Raw genomic sequence first — 13,792 nt, forward strand, 5'->3', positions numbered from 1 at the left:
CCTTATTCAAAAGAATTCTGTATTCTACAATAATACAGGACACAGAATTGAAAGCCAAAATGCTTTGTAGTTGACACTTTCTCTTCCATTCTCTTCACCAGAAATTATATTAGACAGCAGTATTTTGTCTTGCACAGGCATGGATATTAAAATCACCAAACTTTGTCATATTACTGAAAATGGACATTAAGCCTGTAAGATGCTCTAATTCCCAACCCCAACACTCCACAACAGCCAAAGTAAACAGTGAGCAGAGACATCTCAATTCTCTGCTGCTGAACAAACCAAAGCAGGAGCTGAGAGCCAGAGGAGCAGCACATCTGAGCGAGTTCTGCCAGCACTGCCTCCCTCCCAGAAAGGAGGCTCAGGATCATCCTTCAGCTTCTCTGATAATGGTGCTGAAAGGCCCAGCCACATTAGGAGCTGTGTCCTTGGAGCTGTACACAAGGCATTTCACATCAGCCTTTCTAAGGCTTCCTCTGCACATTTTACTCACGTAAATTATTGCAAACTGCTGCCTTTTTTTTTTTATGTAAAGATTTCTATGTGCTCAACCCTGCCCAGTCATTCCTTCTCTGAATTACTGCAGGAACAGAAGGGACATGTCAAAACACAAGTGTGAAATAAAATAGATTCATAACCTCTACAGCCCAAAAGTCTAGAAGATGTCTCAGATGGGATATTTTTGGAACTTGAAAGAAGAGCTTTATATTTTAGTACATATTAATGAAGATTTAAGAAAGACCCACAGCACTGCAAAAAAGAAGGACGATTTAAAAATAAGAAAGTAAAAATCAGTCTTCTATTTATTACCAGGGTGCTTAAAGACACATCAGTCTCCCATTAGCATGGCCCAGTGGAGTGAATGATCCTCTGTCACATACCATCAAGTCTCACGGTGCTGTAAAAATTCCACCTATTTCCTTGACAGTCTCAATTACATTGGAGCCATAACCACTCCTTTTCAATAGATTCAAAAGACAATTTCAGACACACTGAAGTGCAGAGGTGAACAGCACCTTTGAGTGAACAGCCTGCTGAGAGTGGGACTGCTCAGAATTCCTTCGTGTCCGCAGCAGCAGAGCATGTACCTGATGAACTTCTGTGAGAGGTCGTTTGGTTACCATTCAAATGTCTGAAATGCTGTAAAATTTGCAAAATCCAAATTTTCAGCTAAGCCAGCCAACCCTGTTCATATCTTGGTGCCAGAGCCAGGTGACCTGTACCAGGTGCTGGAGGCAGCACAGCTCCAGTGACCTTCAGCCTCTTCCTCCTGCTAAAACTCACCCACAAAATGTCATCTTACAGAACTGTTTAAAATATTACAAGATCTTCAAGGAAAGTGTGTCTCTTCCTCTTCCCACCAGAGGAAAACCAGCCTGAATTGTTATAAACCAATTTAACTGACGTGCTACAATGCAGTTGGTTTGGTCTCACAGCTCCATCCACAGAAACTCCAAGGTCTGACCTGCAGGACTCCTTTTTGACCTCCTCGTTTCACAGCTGTATTTAGCTTCAAGTGATCTCTGTGAACTGACATGAAAATCCTAATATATGTTTCTCTATTCTGAGTCTGTCAAAAACCTTGAGATAACAGATGGAATCGCTACCATGGATGCAATTCCAGGGGAATGAAATTAATGACTCTAAAATACTTCAAATTCGAAGTTTAAACAATAGTTCAGGATGAAATAAAATTATTACAGAAGAATTCCCTTTACTGGGTCATATGGTAAGTGACAAAATCTCCTTGGGAACAACTGTGGGAGTGATGATATACACATTTAATATTCAAATTACCAAACACCTGTCAGTTCTCAATGCTTTAGATGAGGTTTCACATGAGTAAACAGTAGCTTAAAAATGAAAAGGTGACATGCCCAAGACAGAGATCAGAAAAAAAGCCACAAGTAGGTCAAAGCCGGTCCTGATTCTGTCAACATTCACCTACTTTTCCTCAGCTGCTTCAGAAACAATAGGCAATCCAAACCTAAAGAACACAAATGCTTTGTTTCTTCAGGAGGGGCAGAAGGGAAGCTGCAGCTCAGCTTACAGGCTTGGGTGAGGATGTGAATGCCCTGCCAGCAAAAGCACAGTAGAAGTCCTTAATCCTGACTTTTCAAGTGCAATCAATGAGCAAATATGCTCAGAAAAGCACTTTGATACCTTGAGGTATCTATAATAATTGAAAAAACAAATCAAATGTACTTTCCACTTCATAATTAAAATCTGCTTTTAGTTAAGCTCTTAGGTAGAACTCTTACTGTCTTCAATTAAATCAAGTGATCCATGGTAAAAGAGATTTTTTTAAATACATTCTTGCCTCTCAGTGCAGCTGTAGGACATTCTCTGATAGAATAGTGCTGCTCAAAGACAGGCAGAATGCAGGATCTGGGCTGGTCTTGCTTTAGTCACTGACACAGAAGGATTCCCCAGCACACACGGACACTCCCCTCTCCACAAACAGTCTGGACCTACACAGAGAAGATAAAACTCTTTCTCTGCTAAATCATAAATGGCAACTTGCAATGGCTTTTAGATTTAAACCTGAAGAGGATTCTAGTAGGTTTTAATTTCACACCCCTTTGTTGCAGTTCACGATGTGAATATTCACTGGTGAAGCAGCACTGGACAGAGCAGTAACCATGCAGGCCACTGTCCCTTTAAATGAACAGCAATTTTTATGTGGGAGCTTCTGCCCCCAACTATTTGAATTTAGACATAAGAATAAAGTAGATGCTAGTCATTACTCACTGCCATTTCACTTTAAAAGCTGGCTATTATTTTTATACAAGCCCTGGTTGGTTCTGTGTTTGGTAGCTGGTTTAGTTTTTTTTTCATTTCCATATGCTGAACTACAGGAAAACAAAAAGCACTAAACCCCACTGGTTTTTACCTGTAATCATGTTAACAACAGCAACTCTGACAACAATGACTTAGAAGACATGTGTCCTTGACAAAACTATTGGCAGATCTTAATTTCTGGGTCCATTCCCATCTGTTGTGATCCATCCTGTGATTGAGATAGGAGTCGTGACTTGAAAAATGAGAATTAATTGGGAGACTCTCCACTCTTGCTCAAAACCAGAAATGGTATCTCAATTCCCCTTGTGTTGTTTTGACTGCCTTTGTTCTGTTTTTTGAGATGAGCAGAGAGCAGGTGTGCTGTCCCCCAGGTGCTGGGACAGCCCTGCACACAGCCCACGCGTGACCTTGGGCAGAGCTGCTCTGAGCACTTCATGTGAGGAGCAGCACGGCTCCTGTGACCTGTCTGATCCACAGCCCTTCCTCCAGCAGAACAGTAACAAAAACTGCAATTCTGCTTCATCATCATACCCACGAGCTACAGATCAACACCAGGGAGCTCTGGTCTCCAAACTTCAATTGCAGTGGGGAGAACACAGAGGAGGAGCCAGGAAGCACCGAGAGGCTCAGGAAATTCTCTTCTTCATTTTACCAAAAACGCTAGCCTAGGAATTGATAAAATTAACAAAGAAGGATGGCAAGCAGCCCAAAAATAATAATGCCTTCTCTTCCTTATCCCAAAAACAAATCCCCCTTCCAAAGATGTGCTCTGAAGGGGCCAAGCAGAACTCACAGAAACATCCAAAGAGAAGTTCTACTGTGAGATGAGAACAGCCTTCACACAATGCTTTTGTCCTGCCACTATGCAATCTCTGGGGGGAAAAAGCTCTAACTGAGGGCTTTCAAATGGTCTCACATGGGCTGCCAAGGGCCTTGAAAAACGAAGGCAGGAGGAAGCCAAACTGTCCCCAGTTAAAAGGCAGAGACACACTTGTGCTCAGAAGCCAGTGACCTGCAGCTCTGCTCCAGACAGGAGTGCCCTACATCCATCAAGGGGTTCCAGATGGGCTGGGAGAGAACTTCTTCCCTATTTCCTGTAGTATGTCTTAGCCCATTGGGAACCAAAAGAGCTGAGGCTGAAGAGGAAGGTTTTCAGAGAAAGCCAGTCCCCTGATCCATGTGCCAGGCTCCCCCCCCTCACCCACAGGGTGCCAGCACACACCTCAGCAGCTGAGCACAGCAAGGACACTGCTCCTTCATGGAGTCAGTTCTGCTGTTCACAGACAAATTATCCTCGATAGATACATGAATTTATATTAAATAATAAAGTGCATTACCTGCAATAGCCAACTCCACACACACTGCCAAGGGAGAAGGCAGAATCAGTCACTCTTCAGAAAAAAAATATAATAAACTACCTCAAACCCTGAATAACTATTTGGCCACCAGCTCAATACCATCCCAAACTTCACTGGTCCCATTAAGCAAAGGCTCTACCCTGACACCACTTAGGTTGCAAAACTAAGAAAACCCTGAGCACCGCCTGGTGGTACCCAGATAATGGAGACAAACTGCTCTGAACCAGGAACAGACTGAGGATCAGCACCATTCCAACAGGACATGGAAACTGAAACACCAGTTGCACTGGTGAGCTTCTTTTGGGGGTTTTTTGGTGGTTTTTTTTTTTGTTGCTATTTTGGTTTTTTGGTGTTTTTTTTTGTTTTGTTTTGTTTTTTATTTTGTTTTGGGGTTTTTTGCAACTATTAAAATGTATTTTCATATAAAAGAGAATGAGGGAAAGAAAATCCTCCTCTAAAGGCCAAGGATTACTACAGTTCCCAGTATATTTCACTTCCCCACAAAATTTCCTGTAAGAGTTCTTGAACAGAATGCTCTGAAAAACCTTTTTTTTTAAATTAAACCTAAATACCATCATACCATGTTCTAAGAAAATTAAAGAAATAAGAGAATATGTATTTTACAAAATGATTCTGATGTAACCATTCTGGTGTTATATCCAACAGCATGAAGAGCATAAAAATTCCACTCACACACAAATGCTTCCAAGCCTTTGTAGAGAAACACCACATCAGGAAATTAAAGAACGATACTACCAGGACACACTGATTCTGCCACAGTCCCCAAGATTAAAGCTCAAATTCTTACTAAGCACTTTTAAAGACTGTACATGGCCATGTTCCAGAGCTGTAGCCATGGAAGTTGTTTCATATCAAGGCTGGTGTAAGTCTGCCTTTATTTATCCATCATGATTGCATAAGGAAAGATGATGCAGCTTTAAATACTGAAATGAAGATTATTCTGGTAGGTTTGGTGCATTGTTCTGATGTGTTTTGAGCAGCATTTTGGTACCTGGCAGTCCAGCCCTGCAGCTTTCTGCCCTCCTGGCCCCTCTCAAGGCTGTGCCCACTGGCATTCACCAGCCTGAACAGCACCACGTGCACTCACTTCACACACCTGAGTTCACCTGAACACCACTGGCATTTTTCCACAATGACTGAAACCCCCCTCAGGCAATTCACAGCAAAATTAGGGAACTGTGAACCAAGAAAACTGAGCTGACGATTTCATTGATCGAGGCTCTCAGCAGACTCACCGTACAAAATCCAACCTTACAAGTATCAGCACCTCGGTGATTTTAAGGCATTTGTGACCACGGGCAACTTGGGGATTTCCCCAAATGAGACTCAGTTCTGTGAGCCACATGCTGGAATCACAGCATTCCCAGTTTGCACACAACAGGCTGCAGCCCGTCCATGTGCCCACAGGACACACCAAGGAAGGACATGTGTTACAGAGGAGATGACTTTGCTCTTTTCCAGGTTTCTCCTACAATGCACTGTGGATGGAGCTCCCATGATTTCCACAGGGAAACGTTATTTATTTTCTACGATTTACCCCTGGTCTCCAAACACTATGGATTTCATTTAAGCATGCTGTTGGTAAGCTGCTCTTCATAACAAGTACAACAGACAATGGCAGAAAATAAGAAAAAAACAGGCAGAAGTCATGAAAAAGACAGAACACAGTGGGGGGAAAAAACTAAAGAAAATATATGACCTACAGTATTCTAAAAAAATTACTGCTACAACGTTATCTTTTATAACCCCTCTTAGACAGGTAATGGTTACAGTTTGTACCACCTGTAGCTACCACCCCTTCACCCCCCATCCCATGCACTTTTTCCCCTGTCACTGCTGACTATGAACAAATACTATCATCAAAAAATAAAGCACTGACCCCAGAAGCTTCTATCCTTTTCATACATGTCTGTAGTGCCTGCCATCTGCCACTTTGATTTAAGCATCTCCCACCTCACTCAGGGGTCTACTTTTACCAAACAAGAGTTACTCTTACTACCAATAAACCAAAACTTACAGGATCTACTGCGAGATTTTCTAGCACTTAAAGCTCTTGGTGGATTTTTAACACGCCTTTTAAAAAACATCACCATTTATATTAATGAACACAAATTCCTTTTAAGCAAACTCCACACACCTTTGAGCCAGCTTTTCTCACAGGAACAGCTGCACGTTACCTACTCCAGACCAGAAGGCAGAACTTTCCAGAGGATTAAAGATACATGAGACCCAGATACAACCATTACAAGTCATCAAAAAGCACTTCAAACATATCCCAAAGGCTTCTTCCACTTTACCTGCCCAAAGCTATTCTTTTTATCCCATTGTTCCCCCAGAAATGAAGCAGCCCAGGCACATCCAGCAGCTTCCCCCCAGACCCTTTCATGGCCTTTATCTCCTGCTCTGGGGGATCCCACATTTTGGGCTGCACCCTCACCCCCTCAAAACACCAACAGCTCTGCTTTGGATTAGGGAATTCAACAACTTAAATATCCTCTAAAAAAGAGATGAAAGAGTCAGGGGGAGAGAGGAAAAGAACATCTGAAATATGTCTTCTAGAAAATCAATATTAGACTGCAGATCCAGTCAAAAGCTGTAACATTTGCAGAATTCAGAGGAAAAAAGGAAAGAAAACTGAATGCTACCAGTATCTAACTGGATTATCAGCATCCAGTCCTGTGTGGATTCAAACAACATCAAGGTCTGCAGGTGCTGCAAAGCAACTTGCATTTCAAGTGACCTGTGAAACGCTGACCTTGGCATAATTTACAGTGAACTAATTTATCCCAAATGGTCCTCGCACAACTTTGAGGGAAAAAAAAAAAAGTTATTCACATTCCTTCTTTCTTGCATCATGTTACAAGACAATAATGAACAATCTTGTATATTACTTGGATAGAATTTCACCTAATCCCAACATCTAATTTGAATGCAAGGAGTTATTATATCCATTTCATTTAATTCACTCCATTTGGGAAACAGGCATTTAAATGTTAACAGAATTTTTCTTTTCAGGAAATTTGAAAAAAAAGCCCCAACCACTCAAACACATAAAGCTTTGCAAAATTTCCCACATAGAAAAACCTGAATAGGGTCCTTGTTCTACTACATTTCTTCACTAATAGGGTCAGAATCCAATTTAGATAAAGCAACCCTATAAAAAATACTGGCACAGGGATGCAAGATGATCACCTGCAGCTCCTTCCACTGTGATGGTGAATGTGAAACCTCAGCCCCACTCTACTCGTGCCCATCACCAGTGCTGCCTCCTTTGCCTTAGGCATCCTCCTGGTTCCCTCCAATAACTGGATAAAAATGACTCGGCCTCTTTCTTATGAAATCATTGTCTATCTGCATCAGGAGCCCCAGACAACAGCAAAACTCACTCAAGTAGAACACAAAGAGTGGGAAACTGTCCTGGTTTAAGCCTGGCCCCAAAGAGCTGGGGGGAGGTGACTTGGGGAGACACACACCCCACTGCCAACACCCCTTATCCTCCTGCCTTGTCCCTGCTCTGTGCCCTGGGCACAATGCCAGGGGGGCTGGGACACCCCAGGGATAGAGCCCCTCCTGTCCCCTCCCCTCGTGCACCCCCAGCAGGAACAAAACACAAAATGTCACATTACACAGCTTAAAGCAAACCACTGTCCACCTAACTATTAATTGGCAGAGAATATTTCCCAGTGGTCAAGGACTGTCTTCTGCTTGCAGGTGAGGTTTGAGGGACTGGAAAAGGATCATACAGATAGCTTTAACTTCAGAAAAAACCTCTCCCACCAAGCATCCTAATGAATTTTATAAAAGAAATATCTACAGTTCAGCTTTTGCTGAACTTTTCTTTCTTACCAGCCCAGGCATCATTAACAGTATTAACTATGTGAAACATCATTGTGGTTTTCAGCAATATCAGATAGCAGAAGGAGAACTTCTGCCCCTTTCAGACTTCTCTGCACCCATAACACTTTTCTTTTCCTTAATATACATTCTAGCCATTTTGTCCCAAACACATAATCCCCACTGCATCCTTGCTCAGCAGGACACATTCCTTTAAAGGAACAGGAGATTATCACTTTATCCTGGAAACGTCTTTCCTGCTGCTGTGCTTAGTATCAGTGCTGGGCTAAAACCCTCTTAAAATAGTTCCAGGGTCCAGGCAACAATTCATTGTATGCAATATTCTTTTGGGTTTTATGGAGCAATGACTTTGGTGTTTTCAGGCCTTTGCAGGCCAGGAATGAACAGTAGATTAAGGCTAAAATATTTCTGCCCTTAAAGTTATGGCAGCCTGAACATGATGTCCTGTCTCAAGACCAACAGCCAAACTGTTTGGAATATTGTACTGACACGTGACCTCCTGAATAAAAAGGATTAGAAGCAAGTATGTTAACCCTCACACCATTTCAAATAGGGTAAATCAGGAATTTTAAAAAATATTAATTCAAATACTTTCTTCTATTGTCACTTGTAACAGCTTTTCCATAGAGGTGCCTTTCAACATGGATTTGACATTATTAAGAGAGATTGCTTGGTTCCACAGTCTTTGATGAACAACAATAACTTTTCAAAATTAAGAGACGCAAGTAAGACAAGCAGAATGCCCCCACACCTTACACTCCTATCCCACTCGAGTGGATATAGCCCAGCCAACAGGAGACTTGCACAACATTTCAGCAGCAGTGTTACCACCTTGAACCAGCAACAAGAGTCAGTATTGCCCATATCCCTCCTGCAGCTGCAGAGCCTCTCTAGCAGTCCAGGAATCCTGCACTGGAAACAGGACCAACACCTCTTGCAGAGGGACTGAGTCTTCACCCCTCATTTCAAACTTATCAGCCTTGGCAGGTTAAATCGATACATTTTTTTATTATTTTTTTTTTTTTTAGGAACCCCACCAGATGGCAGCAGCATGTCTCCCCAGCAAAACTGGGAGCACTTCTCCAAAGGACAGCTCCTTATTCTTGGAAGAGACACAAGACTTCCAAAACTCAGCCCTACTCAATCTGAACCACAGGACACAGACAGAGCTTCTTGCTGACATTAAAATCTGGATTTTTTTCAGCACTTTAGGAACACGAGAGTAGGGAACACTCCAAGAGCAAATCACTCTGGTTATGGCAAATGAGGAACATGACCGAGTTTGTGGCAATTCACCAAACCAGAGCGTGGGGAAACAAACCTGCAGGACCTGGACCAAGTCCCTGCACACCTGCCCTGCTTCAGCTCAGCAACACTCTCCCCATCCCAGGTCAGCAGGCAGAGCAGATGCTGTGCCAGGGACAGCTGACTTCCCAGAAGTGTGCCCAGCTGAGCGAGGACACGGCCTGGGTGCACACGCACCAGCAGCACCCACCCACAGGGGTTAATAAGCAAAGTGCTGAAGCACGAGCCTTTGGCTCTTCACAAGTGAAGAACTCCAGCAGCACATTAGCTACCCCCAAACATCATCGAGCAGCAGACAAATGAGCTAATGACAAATGCTAATTCAACTGCCAAGAGAGAATCTGTCGGGGAGGTAACGGGAAGTGCAACACCGCGCTCTGATCGCTCGTCTGACGCCCTGAACTAAGCTGCACGTCAGCTCTACCTCCCAAACGAAGCAGTGCCTCCTCAGAGTAAAGATGAAACACTTCTGCAAACGCTCCAACTGCCTATGGAACAACATCCATTTCCCTCAAGCACCGGTAGAAACTCTTCAGTTACCTATTAGCACAAATAATGCTCAGAGAAACTGAGAAACAACAGAATCCTCCTTCCAAAGTTGCTCAGGCTCTGTGAATCGTGTCACACTTGCACCCAAATGCACATTGCTCATATCCAAGTCACCTCAAACTATAAATACTCAAGTCAGTGTTTACTTATCTCACATAGCTAAAATTCAATTACACGGGCATTCTTCCACATTTTGAATGAAACTAAAATACAGTTTAATTATTGCTTGCAGACTCCTAAATTGAGCCTGCACTCACCAGCAGAAGTTAATAAGAAATGCCAAAAGCCGAGCAGTGACCACTGAGTTCAAACACACGTGAGCCAAGAGGAACTCACTCCCACCAATGACATCCTCAGCCAGGGCAGCCCCGGCTCTGCTGGAGGGATCCCAGCTCCCAGCTCCTGCTTTTAGCTGACACCCTCCCCCTTTGTTGTTTTCTCTCTCCCAAGCTGTTGTTACCTCCAAGCAAAGCTGTAGCTGCAGCTCTGCAGGCACAGTCCCCCAGGGGCAGGTCCTGGCCGCAGGTGCAGGATGGGCGGGTGCTCTTGGCAGTGCCTTTCCTACCTGATGTCAGTCAGACCCTTCCCTCCACACCACCTTCCTCCCCTAAGCACTCTTCATGATATTATATTTAAATATGCAAGCGTGACCTTTCATTCTACTGAATACTGTGGAAGCAGATCTCTCTCTGCACCTTTTTTTTTGGAGAACAGAACGGGGAAAATAAAGACCTGGGAAATGCACAGGCAAATGAAACACGGGTAAAAAGGGCTGATCTTACATAACAACATAAATTTAAGCAAAGACCGTAACAAATTAAGTTATAAAAGCTCCATGCTTTAAAAAACATACAAACTGATGGAAATACCTTCAGATAATTTTTACAGCAGATTCCTTGGCAGTTTTCATTCTTTTACACCCACTTTTTAATGCTGTACCACAGCCAGAGCACGGCAGTGCTGACTGCACAACAGCTCCCCTCCGACTGGGAGAACTCTGTTTAAATGAACTCCCCAGCTCGGAGGGAAGGCACACGAAAGCAACCACAACACTGACCTGCACCTTGCTGCTGCAGCTCCCTCGGCCTTCTCACAAAGCACCATTTTGCTACCAACACTGGGCTGGTAACGCGTGGCCAGCTTGAAGGGCTGGGCTGCAGGCAGAAGGGTTTTCTCTCCTGAGGCCTGCCCTGCTGAGCCCTCTGGCACAGACCGTGACCCAGCCACTCCTCTTGCTGAAGCTGCAGCTGGGCCAGTGCCTAAAGCAAAACTGCAGGGGCACCCCCGAGGCTCGGCTGGGCACGCTGCAGAGGGCTGGGACACCACACGGAGCTGCACGCTGCAAACTTTGCATTTGTGCTGCAGGAAGTGCACTGCAACACGCCTGCTCTCCAGAACACCCCCTGCCAGCCCTCATGCTTCCCAGGCACAGCTCAGAATAGGGCACTCTGAGCTATATCTACATACAAATATGTATATATATATATATATATTTGTATTTATACTGCTGCCAGTTTTGTGCCAGCGCTCCTGAAGGGCACTAATTACATCCATAGCTCTAAGGCAGTCACAAAATGCATTACAAGAAATTCCGCCCTGCTGACAGACTCCTCTGAAACGCGGCTGGGGGATAAAAGGGCCGGAGGCAGAGCTAAGGCAGAGCTACAGCGAGGCAGGAAATCCCATTTCCATTTTTGAGACGGGAGCAAAGTTCAGCTGTGCTGTTTTAGGTAGCGCGCAGCGCTACTGCGGGTCAAACCGCAGCGAGACAAAGATCTTGACAGGTGACTGCACAAGGAAGACATTTTCATACACTTTCCATTTCTGACTCTTAAGCCAGGTCAAAATGAATATTCTAATGCTCATCTGTTAACCTGAAATTTTAGGAAGCACGGCTTAGGTGCATGGATGCACACCCTAATTGAAGGTACAGAAAGGGCATAAACAAGCTGCATTGTCTCAGAAGAGAACAGCAGGGTGGGCTGTTAGTCAGAAGTGGCTCCTCACCACTGGGAACCTCGTTCTGCCAACGCAAACAAGCGAAGCAACTTTCTAAGAACGGAGAGGAATCAGTAAAAGGACTTGTAGTACGAAGCTCTCTTGTATTCTGATTCAAATGACAAAAACAAGGATGAGTTATGATCAGGTAAAGAATGACAAGGAGGTATCGGTTCACTTTTGTCTCTACTCACCAGACAACACCAAAGGCTCCGTATCCGATGGGTCTGTCCGGCTCAATGTCCAGTTGCTGCTGTGGATGTTGTGAGTGCTGATGATGGTGCGCTTTGACTGCAGCAGCTGCTGCAGCCTGTACCTGAGCTGGGGCTGCTGCAGCCGGTCCGGGGGCCTGGCCCGGGGCCGGGGATGGGAAGTACGGCTGCTGCTGCCCTGGGTTCAACATCGCGGCGGCGGCGGCCGCGGCTGCGGCGGCCGCGGCGGCCGAGGAGGCATGCTGCTGCACGGGGTGCACCGCGGCCGCCGAGCCGGCGTGCAGGTGGTGCTGAGCATGGTGGTGGTGATGGAGGTGAGGAGGAGGGAGGTGAGGAAGGTGGTGGTGATGGTGGTGGTGGTGACCTGCTGCTGCCGCAGACGTACCGCCATTGTAAGCCGCCATCATTTTTGCGTTGGCTGTTGTGCCACAAAGAGACATTCAAAAAAATGCCCTTTGATTGGATAACAACTGGGTCAAGCTGTCATTTGGCCATAAAAATTAAATCTGCTACACTTTAAAAGAAGTTGGGTTTCATCATACACGGCCCACCTTTAAAAACATGGAGCTCCACTGGCCTTATCTCCTCGCGAAGCCAAACAACTCGGGGAGTCTCTTCATGTGTGCGGGCGCCAACCCCTTCCCCAGCATCCAGCCGGGCTTGGCTACTCCAACTCCATCCTTGGGCAGCTGGGGTGGGGCCGGGGTGGGTTTTTTCCTTCACTTTTGGCTATTTTTGTTGTTTTTCTTGTTATAAAAATTAAACACCGTGATCAATCCCCCTTCCCTCCGGAGGGAGGGCTCGGAGCCTCTGCCCTAAACACCCCGCGAGGGCCGGCCAGCCTAGCCCTGCCATTCCCACACCCTCTCCATGTGTCCCCCGAACCTCCCTGAGCCCGGGCACCTCCTACATCGCTCCCTCCTTCCAGACACCTGCTCCCTCCTTCCAGGCACCTGCTCCCTCACAGCAGCAACAACTCGGGAGTTTGCAACTTTTCCTTGAAGGCCTGAAACACACACAAGGACCCAGAGAAAGTGAAAGGGGGGGCGCAGGGCGAGGAGAGGGGGGCGAGGGGGGGGCTAAAAGAAGATCAAAACAGAAAGAGGAAGGGAAAGGCCGGGGCAGGACAGGGATCGCGGGGCGGGGGAGGCGAAGGACGGGGAAAAGTGGAGAATGAATGACGGGGCGGCGCGGGGCCGGGGAGGGGGCGCAGGGCAGGACGCAGCGGCCCCTGACAGCGCGACCCGCGGCGGGGCGGGGCCGGCCGGGCCGGGGGGGTCGGGCCGGGGGTGGAGGGCAGGGGGCCCGCGGTGCGGGCGGCGGGAGGGTCTGGGGGCGGCCCCGGGTCCCCGCCCCGCCCGGCCCCGGCCCCGGTCCCGGCCCCGCTCTCACCTGGTCCCGCCGCCCCGCGCCGCGCCGCGGGCACGCGCTCCCCCCCCCCCCCGCGGGGCGCGCGCCCGACGCCGCCCGCAGCCAATCGCGCCCGGCCCGCTGGGCTGCGCGAGAGCCGCCCCCGACCAATCACCGCGCGGCGCCCGGCGCGCCCCGCCCACCGCGCGCGGCCGTGCGGAGCCCCCCCCACGGCACGGCCCCGCCCCCGTGACCCCGCCGGCCAATCACCGCGCGCCGCCGCGCCCGGAGCCGCCGAGACCCCGCGAGATTCCCTCACCTCACACAACCCTCACCCCG

The 13,792-nt window shown here is 46.8% G+C and overlaps 1 protein-coding gene across 2 annotated transcripts in view; it reads right to left on the bottom strand.

Moving 5' to 3' along the window:
• Positions 1 to 13,150, bottom strand: part of NLK (nemo like kinase) — a 36,567-nt gene extending 23,417 nt beyond the window's left edge. Inside the window, exons 1-2 of one of the 2 annotated variants that reach the window (XM_062506988.1) lie at positions 12,655 to 13,150; positions 12,086 to 12,521 (exon numbers count right to left, since the gene is read on the bottom strand). In XM_062506988.1, coding sequence (XP_062362972.1) covers positions 12,086 to 12,510 — 425 coding nt within the window. In that variant the 5' untranslated portion in view covers positions 12,511 to 12,521; positions 12,655 to 13,150. Of the gene's footprint in view, positions 1 to 12,085 lie in introns of both variants that reach the window. The other variant, XM_062506986.1, reaches the window with a different exon arrangement.
• Positions 13,151 to 13,792: the final 642 nt, after the last annotated feature.

This window comes from Cinclus cinclus, chromosome 22, assembly GCF_963662255.1.
Source record: "Cinclus cinclus chromosome 22, bCinCin1.1, whole genome shotgun sequence".
NCBI classification, from domain to species: domain Eukaryota; kingdom Metazoa; phylum Chordata; class Aves; order Passeriformes; family Cinclidae; genus Cinclus; species Cinclus cinclus.